At 31.0% G+C, this 12,052-nt stretch overlaps 1 protein-coding gene across 3 annotated transcripts in view; it reads left to right on the forward strand.

The window, feature by feature from the left end:
- The window catches only part of LOC136968498 (WD repeat-containing protein 44), a 94,809-nt gene that overhangs the window by 78,123 nt on the left and 4,634 nt on the right, over positions 1-12,052 (forward strand). For all 3 annotated transcript variants that reach the window (XM_067262487.1, XM_067262491.1, XM_067262480.1), the window contains 7 exons: positions 4,241-4,314; positions 4,426-4,586; positions 4,675-4,719; positions 4,827-4,920; positions 8,971-9,038; positions 9,152-9,256; positions 11,536-11,658. In XM_067262487.1, the coding sequence (XP_067118588.1) occupies positions 4,241-4,314; positions 4,426-4,586; positions 4,675-4,719; positions 4,827-4,920; positions 8,971-9,038; positions 9,152-9,256; positions 11,536-11,658 (670 nt within the window). The remainder of the gene's footprint in view (positions 1-4,240; positions 4,315-4,425; positions 4,587-4,674; positions 4,720-4,826; positions 4,921-8,970; positions 9,039-9,151; positions 9,257-11,535; positions 11,659-12,052) is intronic.

A 12,052-nucleotide genomic window follows, 5' to 3' on the forward strand; every position in this document is an offset into this window, starting at 1 on the left:
CTTTTGCAAGCATTTGTGCCAAGTGAAACTTTCTTCCTCAGCTTTTTTCCACTTTGGATCTGTCGAGGAGACTTTTTTGCATCTCATTTGTGAATGTGCAGACTTTTGTTCAGATAGAATCATTCTTCCTTTTTTTGAGCCCTGGTGACTGTTTTTAGCTTTCCTTTAAAGGTCCATTATTTTTTTTTGTTATAGAGATCAGACTTCTGAAATTAATTCTCGTGTGCATGCAATGCATATTTTAGATCAAAGTACTTTTCTCTCTGTCTTTCACTTGTACAATCTACAATTATCTTAATACAGTAGAGCATCGATTATCTGACTTAATTGGGGACTGGGGTTGGTTAAATAACTGAAAAGTCGGATAACCGAAAAGTATGAAAAAATACATTATTAGTATAGTGTATTAGGCCTGGTTTAAATACTAGCCTCCCTTTCATGGTCGAACCAGTGCTGCCAGCTAAAACATGCAAAAATTTAACAAAAATAATATTAAAGTAGGCAGGACATAACCAAATATTGTTGCGCCACATCACTAGCGGACATTTGAATTTGCCGACTAGAACGCGGTTGGTTAACCGATAAGTCGGTTAACCGGGGGTCAGATAATCGGTGCTCTACTGTAATTAGATTAGATCACCTTATAAAAAAATATGAGTCAACATCTTTTTAGAATTATTTATCAAATTATGCTGCATAATAAGCAGATATATATTAAAATTTGTAATAAACAAACTACACTGATAATTCTGTAAAAATATATACACAGTATTTCTCAGAAAAGCCATTCCAGGATTACCATATATCTCTAATATATGGTAAGTCTGGAGCTTTACCTTTAAATCGTACCTTTAGGCAACGTGCATTAATTGTACGACATTGAGATGGGGGAAGTTGCTGATGAATGCTGACGCGGGAAGTCATCAGAGTGTTTGCGCACAAAAAAAATTCATTTATTTTGGAATATTCTGTTAATTGACATTTATTGTACATTTGATTGCACGGATGAAGGGGAGGCAGTGGTGATGACAAATTGTATACAGAAAGGGGTGGGAGTAAAAAATAAAGTAAAACCTGTCATTGTAATATGTGCATACCACCATATCTTGCAGCACATCTCTTAAACAATTTTAAATGCTGAATTCAACAATGCAATCAGATTTGAAATTAAAGAAACCATTCAGAAATTATATCCAAAAAACCTTATCTACCAGGTTTTATTAAAAGTGAAAGTAATATTTTTTTGTTGAAATGTTCTTTAAAATAATAAGACACAGTAATGAAATGTTGGGAGTTGTGTTTACCATGAGTTTTTCTAGTGGGATATATTTTCTTTGACAGTGATTATATTCAAAAACAGCCAGGTATTGAATTAAAAAGTTCCCTAAAGGTGTTCCTTAATTCTCTAATTTAATAAAACAATCAGAAAATGAGTGGAATTAGAGAATTAGAAAATTAAATAAAATTAGGGAAAGAAAAATATAAACAAATATTTATATGTTTGTGGATACTTTTCCACATGTTTCTACATTTGTCTTTCATTGCAGGTATTGTAAAGCTTTGTTTATGTTTACATGTAAACATAAACAAAGCTTTAAAATTATATTCGGAACATGGTAAACTCTGCTTCAATTCCATCTCATTTTATATAGTCATGTGTTCTTGACTCTGTAAACATCATTTATGTAGGAATAATAGAAGTCTCAGAAAGATTTCTTTCCCAAAATCTCGATTATAAAACATTGAATATATAAGTTTATTATCTATGTAATCTATGTGGCAAAATAATCACTGTCTAAAAATTAGAAATTTCTGGTTGTTGAGTTTTAAAAATCCATAACTAGTGTTTATGGGTCATTGAAAGCCATCTTTAGGTTACATTGAGTATAGAATATTTTAATGCACATATCAAATTTAAGCTTCAATTCTTACCATAGATCAAACACAACAAACTGTTTTGTCATATTTGATCTATGAAAAGAATTGAAGTTTAAATTTCATGGGCATTCAAAGAGTCTACGTTGATGTAAGATAACTTTCATAAAAGTAAAAATGTTAAAGGTGCAGTAATAATTTTATTTAATTAATATTGTTTGTGGCTTTATTCAAGTGTAAATCTATTAAAAATCTAATATTTAGTACAACTCTTTTGTAGAAATTCCTTTATATAAAATAGAAATACTGAAAATTTTAAACATTAAAATGGTTTGTACTGACATGAACATAATAATGAACAGTTCTAATTCCATTTTAAAAAATCCAGCAATGAGTTATGTAACTTTCACAGCGGAGAACACAAAGACATACTGAACAAAATTGAAATTGTCTATGGTGACATCTGTTGTGAGATTTGGTTTTAAAACATAACTTTTATATTATTAATTATTATAAAATGGCAAAAAACTTAATTTTGAGGGTAGAAATGAGTTTTATAAAAAATTGTAAATGCTAATAACAATTAAAAACTTCATTAAGTTTGATTCCACTTGAGATATGACACATGAACACCGTACTATTTTGGATCTCCTCCCACACTATTCCGCTACCACCTTGTGCACTTGATCAAATCCATAATAATGCGAAAAAAAGTATTTTACTCTCTTACAGTCCAGTATGAAAAATTAACTATTGTAATTCCTTAAATCAAGGCACTTAAGTATGAGATTAAGAATAAATTAGATTAATATATAAATCAGCACTTTAAACTGGACCATAATCCTCTTTTTACCCTTTCTTCATATTTCTTTATAAGAAGAAAGATTCAACTTTTTACAGAGTCAGTATGAGTCTTCTGATTAAAGACATCCTATAGGTGAAGAGAGGATTACATTCCAGGTTAATTAGTATGGGGTGTCTGAAAAGTTACTGTTAAGTGAGAAATTTGTATCGATGTTAAAGTTACATATACAGGGTGGGCCAACGAAAACAAAACGGTAGAGTGTTTGTGTTCGTCCAAGCAAATCGCTCGGACAGGTCAATTTTATTCTCGAGGGGACATCTTTTGCAATAAAGTTTTTGCGATTCTGAATACAACAGACAACAAAAAATTTTAAAAACTCATTTATTTTCTATTAACTAAACAAACATTTATTTCGAAAAAAAAATGTTTGTTTAGTTAATATTCAGATTCGCAAAAACTTTATTGCATAAGATGTCCCCTCGAGAATAAAATCGACCTGTCCGAGCGATTTGCTTGGACGAACACGAACACTCTGCCGTTTCGTCTTCATTGGCCCACCCTGTATAGTGTTGCATATGAGACCTGTAAGTTGTATGCAATACTGTACTGTCGGCTGGTACCAAACGGATAACTTAGAGGTCTCATAAGCAATACTGTACTTATATAACCTTTAATGTCATTACAAATTTCTCACTGCACAGTAACTTTCCAGACACCCTTGTAGTTACTATACATTGTACACCTCGGCGAACTTCAAGATATTCATTGCATACCATATTAGCAATATCTTGGGCAAAACCTAATAAGCTATGATAGACAATGCCATGTTGTAATTCTGCTATGTAATACATATTTATTTATTTTATTTAAACTTATAAGTTTAAAACTGAATAACTGTATCAAAATATATCAAAAGTTTGCAATCACAGTGTGATTATTGTAATGAATAAGCAAGAATGTTTCATTATAAATCAAGCAGTTTAGATACTGTTTAATTTATAACAAGTTTATGATGGATATTCATGTTTGGCCACTTGTATATCTAAGCTGAGAACGTTCCTGTTATGCTAATAAAATTTGACTTTCAGAGAAAAGAACAGTTTTATTTCTACTAGTTCAGAAAATAGGATCAGGATTTATACAATTTGAAAACACTTTATTTTGTGATATTTTTTTATTATTATTATTAAATCTTTTCTGTTGTTACATTCTTTATAAATTTATGAAACTTGAAAGTTTTCTTATGCATAATTTTCATTATAGCAATAGCATCAGAGAAAACTAATTATAATTTTGGTCATTCTGTAGGTGCATACATATCCTTTAAATGGTTATTTACATTTATAAAAATTTATTATTGTTAAATTTATTTATGTTGCTTATAGAGCTTGTTATTATCTAGCATTTCAAAAAATTTTAAATTTTGTTTTAAGTGGAATTTGACTTGTAATATATTTTGCATATTTTTGTTTTAGTTTTTAATTATAAAAACTGACAAGCAAAATGAAAAATTGTTTAGTAATTTTATATACTTATTAAAGTATATTTATTGCTTTTTAGCAAATGGATAAGGAAAAAAATAGAGAAAACAGTTGAAAAAACAGTAAATAAACTGAAAGATGTTGCTGATGAAGGTAAATGTATAAAATATGTTAATAATTTTAATATAATTTGTTCCATTTTTAAATAAATAAATAGATTTTATAACATAATTTTTAATTACGTGGTTAAATATTTTCCTACAGTGAAGCATTCGCGGCACAGCGAAGACATCGACACTAGCGAAGAAGAGACTATGTCACCCGACGCACGACCATCCGTAAAAATAAAGGCTTCCGGAAGTCACAAAGGACCGTATGAATTTGAAGGAATTAAAGTTTTACAAGAATTAACTGGAGAACATTCGGTAATATAACATTTATCTTGTAACTTGGTAAATTTACTTTTTGAAATAAAATTATTCGATATTGAATTTATAATGTTTTCATATTCAGGGAGCTATATGGACCATGAAATTTTCATCTTGTGGGAGACTGCTAGTAAGTTACAGTCTTTTCTTAAGATTAAAAAAACTTTTTAATGTTAGTCTTCAGTTTAAAATAATTTGTTAATGTATTTAAAGAATCACTAATTGATCATTAAATAGGCTTCTGCTGGTCAAGATCACATTCTGAGAATTTGGGTTTTGCGTGATTCTTATTCTTACTTTGACGATATGAGACAAAGATACAATGCGGACGGTAATAAAATTTTTAACGACTTAAAAATCATTAAATATGCATTTTATTTGTATTTTTAATAATTTATTAAATATCATTACATATTTATCCATTTAAAATTATTTAGTATAATTAAAATAACTTAAAAACTAAAACAATGAAATTTGATCCATAAATAAGACTTTTTTTTAATGACAAAAAAATGTATTAGATTAGTGGTCTCTAACTTTTTTGAGTTGCATACCCCTTGGCAGCCTACTCTCTCAAGTTTAATTTTCCATTTCCCGTTTTCACTAAGTTTTATTTCGTGTGTTCATCAAACAATGGTGCCTTAGTCAATCATACAGCACTATACAATTACATGTAATAAAATTTTTTTTAAATCAAAAAGTGTTGGAGGAAGGATACAGATGGATATAATTAACTACAGTACAGCATCGATTATCCGACCCCCAATCAACCGTCACATCGGTTAACTGACTGCGTTCTAGTCGGCAAATTCAAATGTCCGCTAGTGATGTGGCGCTACAATATTTGGCTATGTCTTGGCTACTTTAATATTATTTTTGTTAAATTTTTGCGTGTTTTAGCTGGCAACACAGGCTCGACCATAAAAGGGAGGCCAGTATTTAAACAAAGCTTAATTTTATTTAACGACGCTATCCAATTGCTGTTTTTAAAACGTGTGTGAGATTTAGCAGCAAAAAATGAAGGTCAGCTGTGAAGCAAAAGAAAATTTTGGACTTGTATTTTAATGTATCAGCCTACTTTATGTAAAACATGTAACCCGAATATTTTTTTTTGTTTTATACTGTATTTTTCAATATACAGTACAGTACTGTATTTATTTTGTGCAAAATAAAGAAATACCGTATTTTACGGACTATAAGACGCACTTTTTTCTTCAAAAAATTGCTTCCAAAATTCAGGTGCGTCTTATAGTCCGTAGCGTTTTATAGTCTGTAAAATATGGTAATTTTTAACGATACAATAGCGACAATTATTATTTTAAAAAAAATTTTGTTAGGCTTAACATCAATGAAAATTCAACGCGAAGTAGGTTAACAGCAATATACTAATATTATATTCTAATTACATGGGATATACTAATATACTACGAGTAATATACTATACTAATAATGTATTTTTTCATACTTTTTGGTTATCCGTTTTTTCAGTTATCCAACCAACCACAGTCCCCAATTGAGTTGGATAATCAATGCTCTACTGCAGGGGTGGCCAACAAGTCGATTGCGATCGACCGGTTGATCGCCAAGCCAATTTTGGTCGATCGCTAGCGATGTCTTGACTTAATGTATTATATTTGTAACCGAACTCAACTGTATGCATGCAGTTATGACTCGACTCATAAGCAGTGAGTGCACTTCGTACTGAAACACAGTGTATAAACATAGTATGTATTTCACACTCCCCCTCCCACTTAGACTATGCCTATGACAACAAGTCAATCGCGACACATTTTTACGATAAAATGTAGATCTTATGTGCACAAAAGTTGGCCACCTCTGCTCTACTGTATATGTTAAGGCAGAGAGCTTAAAAATACCTATTTATTTTAAAATAATGAAATGATTCTGATTACAATGAATGAAGTTTAATAAGTGTATTTTAACTTATGTTTTGAGACTGCTAATTTTGATAATATTAAACAAGTAAAATGGCAAAGCCATATTTGGGACAAGACTATGTCTTGGAGACTCACTACTAAGTGGGATCACTTTGATGCTCAAGGCAGGTCTTGTTCTCATTCTCCAATCTTCTTTGGTATCGCTGGTATTTTCCTCTCTGGTGGTCATAATTGACCTTGCCATCTCTATAAGCACCTTTCCAGCACCTTTAGTACTTGTGTGGACTCCAGGCCATGCCAACATCACCATCAATGAAGAGGCTGACAAGGCAGCAAGCCACACGCACCTGACCGGCACATGGCGGAGGTCCCTCACGTCAAGCGACCTTCTCTGCATAATGCGAGAAATGACAATTTGAACACTCACGGACTCTTGGATAATAGTCCACAGGTATAAAGAACGAGATCACCTCCACCCATTCGACCCCTTGCTGTACAAACATGCCTTGACCTGATAAGCTGAGACTCTTCTGGCCTGTCTAAGAACTGAAATGGCCCCGTTGAACGCTTTCCTCCTCTCCCGGTGCCAGCAATCCTCACCTGACTGCCTGCATTGTGGCACTTTGAAAATGACTACCCACTATTGGCTTAATTGTCTGCAGTACGCAGAAGCCAGGCAGGTCTTGGACTGCACCTTGTCACTAGACCTAACCTTAGTCCAATCTTTGACCCCAATTTATTGCCAAACTCCAAACTTTACCCTCGCAAACTTTTGGAAGCCTTAGAACGCTATATACAACATACTGGCCGCTTTGCCTAAACACCAGGCAGCGCTCTTCAGAGAGAAGGCTGAATCATGGCCAAAGTCTCCATATGAACCAGATAGAAAAGAAGAGGAAGAAGATTGCTGGTTTTGAGCACAATTGTTCAAACTTCACCAGCCATGACCACGAGGTCAACCATGATGCATTTTCCGGGAAATTAACCTATCCAATGTTGAAATTTCTCTCCGTTGTGTGTTGCCCTGGGTTGAATTTTTGTCAATGCCTAATGAAAATTTCCTGTTTGTGAACAAAATAATTGTGGCTACCGTATCATCAGAAATTACAGTCAAACCTGTTTCTATGCGGTCTTTTTTGTGTGATTTTTTTAATGCGATTTTTTATTTGTGCGGTCTTTTTTTGTGCGATTATTTTATTTGTGCAGTATAGTTGGCGACTAGTCTTATGCGTTTTGTCATGTCTCACGTTGACTAATTATAGCTAAATAAACTTATTATAGTAATATTATTGCATGAATATGCAAAAAATGAAATAATTTATTTTTTAAGTCAACAAAACACCACCTGGACAAAAATATGTAAAACAGACGATAGACAAGACGATGCAGTCAAGTGCTGACATCTGTTGTCAATAAATTCTACGTCTGTTTTAATTACGTTAATTAAACCTTCAAAGTGCTTTCACATTCCTGGACCATTAAGATAAGATTCATTTCAAAGCGTAAATTGAAGGTAAATGGTACTGTATTATTTTTTCTATTTAGATATAAAATTTTAGGATTTTTATTTTATGTTTAGACATAATCCCTGAAAATGAATAAGGGCAAAAACAAAGCGAAGAGGAAGGTAATTTCCTTAGAGACTAAGACTACGATTTAAAACAAGTTATTTTCTATGTGAGACTTTTTTTATGCGGTCCCTATCCACAGCATAAAAACAGGTTTGACTGTATTTTTTTTTATTTTGCACAAACAATATTAATAAATATAAAAAGAAAACAAATTATATTTCGGAAGTTAGTTTTAATATAATATTAAAACGACTAGCGCCATCTACTTTCTAAAACGTTCCAATTCTCAAACGTGATATCTCAGGTCAATCGGTCAAGGTTGGCACGTGGTGACCAGAGATATGTGGGGAATAACATGGGACAGGTAAATAGGTTTTTTCAAAGATTTGTTTGTCAAAATTCGATTTAGCAACATTCACTTTTTGAACTTCCCAATGCACGTGTTTGACAAAATTCAATTTCACAATATTCATATTTCCAACTTCCCAACGAATGCACAAATCTTGCACTACTGCCTATTTGTAAAAAGTGTTGCCATTTTGTATTTTATTTGACTCTGTTCTCGGTACCCTGACTACCTACAAGTCTGTTTTTTTTTATGCGCGCATGATTTGGGCACCTAATACTCTGTGCCAAATTGCATCTCCTGACATGTTTTCCTTCATACCTGTAAGCTGGTAACACAGCAGGCAGCATGAAGGCAGCATAGTCTTGTCAACAACTGATGATGATAATCATGATTACAATAAATGGATTCTACTGTATTCAGTTGCTGAAAAAAAGTATAATTTATATCTTAAATTTAAAATTTTAATAAAATATATTTTGTAGCGTAGAAAAGTTTTTTTTCAATTTTTATTGTAATAAGTTTTTATTAATAATTATAGATGATTAAATTTAAGTGTTTTTCAGGTAAAGTTTCTCCGACCCCATCACAAGAAAACATTGGTATGCAACAAAACGATGACCATGCTAAAAGCGTAAGTAATCTAAAGAAACTTTGAAATTCTAAGTATTAATACTATTTTTCTTTTTTTTTTAACCAATGAATCCATTGTATCAAAATGATTTATTAATAACCTATATCAATTAGGAAAATGCAGAAGCATCCGAAGACATGAAAGGCCCTTTTATGCCAAAACCATTCTGTACCTACGAAGGACATACGGCAGATCTCTTAGATATATCATGGTCTAAAGTAAGTGTTGGTTATACATTCAAAGAACAGTTTTAATATTTTGTAATTTTATAAATCAATTTTATTAAATATATAACAACCAGTTAAGGATTTTTCTTTATCTTACAATAGACACATCACCTTTTGAAATTAGCAAAAATGTTTTAATCTCAAGTAATCACTTTTGACTTTAGATCATCCTCAGGATACATGAAAAGATTTTCAAAAATTTTAATACACTATATTTAAATAAATACTGATCTAGAGAATTAAATATTCTTATTTTTATTTTTAAGAATTTTTAATGTATATAAAACATTTTAAGTATAGAAAAATCATGGAATTAACAATACATATGATGCAAATAAGTACAAAGTTTTACTTCATATTTCCATTTATTATACCTATATACAGTCTAATTTGGTTATAACGTCATCGGATGTAACGAAAACCCTAATGTAACGTCAAATTTTTATCGGTCCCACGACTTTACTATACTAGATAATGCTTAAAAACCCGCTCGTAACGACATAAAACCCTGTTTTAACGTCATATTTGAAGCGCTCCCAAATTTACAAAATTAGATTACAGATTTTCTTTCACAAAGAAAATACTACGTGTTTAGTCCTAGGGTCAGAGTCCACTTCCTAGAACGACTGTGGGTGGTACTCTCACCACCCAACTTCGGTGGGGTGAGGTTTGCTACACTTTTAATGACGATCAGTTATTATGTACTCATTTTAAATTACTTTATGCTAAATTGTTAAATATTCTATTATTTTTAATATAACACATTACATTAAATAGTTTATAAAGAAATAATTGAATTATTTTTAATTGGCATACATTAGTTTAATTTTTTGTTGCCTTTTGATTCGACATTATTCTCAAAACTGGAAGTTCCGCCATTATTGAAACTTATGACAAATAGAAATTTCTTATAAAAGGTAATTTTTGAAATTTTTAACTACGTTAATGTAAACTTAGACATAATAATGTAAATAAAGTTGATTTAAACATGTAGTTTGCATTTTTATACATATGATAATAATAACTTCGCAGATAACGACATTCAGTTATAATGTCAAAAAATTGCAGGTCCCACGGATGACGTTATAAACGAGTTAGACTGTATATCTTTTACCAGGCAAATGGAAAAACTTTGAAATCTCTTGCATTAATACAACTACTCATATTATCTAATAGATGATTATATAAGTTTTATCTAACTACTTGCGTTGATGATTTTTATTAATTATATATCAGCTTGTGCTGAGATTTATCATTTTATTATAAAGAAACCTTCTTTTTAAAATATAGGTTATAAACTTTACAGGGACATTGCAGAATTTATTGGTCTTTTGAGATCAGAATATAAACAAAACCAAATTGTATCATTTATATTGGATTAATTATCTTGAGAATGTAATAACACTGATAAAATTAAGATATCTTCAGAAATGCTTCAATGTGTACATTTCCTGTTATGTGTACACATACATTCAATCATCTCACATTTGTGTTTCAAATTTTAATACTCAAAAATATAAACGAACACCTAGAACTGTACTCATTGAAAAATGAATACGAAAGAATGAAGGAAAAACCTTTGCAATTAAATGTATCATTTAAAAAATTTTAATTTAAACAATAATTTAACTTAAGCACATTTAAACATGAATTCTTGAATGTCAGTTAACATTGTTTTCATTAATTAATTTGATTTAAATTTCAAACCAAAAACTGGAAATAATATCTTTTCTGCATGTGTGTTGAAATGTAATTTAAATAGCAACATCGTCGACAATTTGTATTCTGACGTAAGACAGTCTTGGCATCAGTAGTGGTGTTGTTGATTGGTTAGACTGCTGCCAAATAGCTTGTTCAGTAACTGGGTCAAAAATGAGTTCAAACATTTTGTTTGTAAACAGAATTATTCAAAAAGCAAGGTGTTGGAAACCTGAGGTTTGAATGTATTTAAAAATGACAACATTTTGCTCATACTATATAAAATTTAAAATGTTAGAATGCAACCCTCTCAATATAAGTCAATCTTTAACTCATTTTCTAACATGTAAGTTATATTAAAACATACAAAAAGTTTATTGTTTTATGCTTTCCTAAAATTAGATTGATGTAAGATGTATACTTTTGATAAACAACAAAGTTTTATTTAATTAGTGTTTTAAAACTGTAGTTTAATCTTCTCTTGAAGTACTTTAGTGGTTAAAATAAGTAAATAATTACAATTTTGTTTTATTATAATGAAACAATTAACCAAAAGTAATTTTTATATTTAGAATTATTTCATTTTATCTTCATCGATGGATAAGACAGTGAGACTGTGGCATATTTCGAGAAGAGAGTGCCTTTGCTGTTTTCAGCACATAGATTTTGTCACCGCCATAGCATTTCATCCAAGAGTAAGTCACATTTTGAATAGATTCTTATTAGTAGATATGAAGTCCCAGATAAGGTCCGAATCCCTCACCAAATACACTTACACACTTTTTTTTCATTACTAAAATATTTATAAAATAAATCCACCACGAAGGTGTGTGAATTAAACAATGTACGGTCAACCCTGCGAGGACCCTGGTTGATACAAACTAATGGGTTGGAATTTTAGTGGATGTCAATTGGGAAAATTAAGCCTTGACTCTGACACTTGTAAAAATGATGACCAAATCTCAACAGAATGGGAAAAAATCCTTTATTTCCTTTTAACCATTGTAGTCATTTAAATTCTTGATGCCGGGCTGAATAATGGAGATTGACCTTTCTCACACCCAGTCTGGTCATTCAATTTCATCTGGA

The sequence above is a fragment of the Centruroides vittatus genome, unplaced genomic scaffold, assembly GCF_030686945.1.
Source record: "Centruroides vittatus isolate TY-2023 unplaced genomic scaffold, ASM3068694v2 contig_1033, whole genome shotgun sequence".
Classification (NCBI taxonomy): Eukaryota; Metazoa; Arthropoda; class Arachnida; order Scorpiones; family Buthidae; genus Centruroides; species Centruroides vittatus.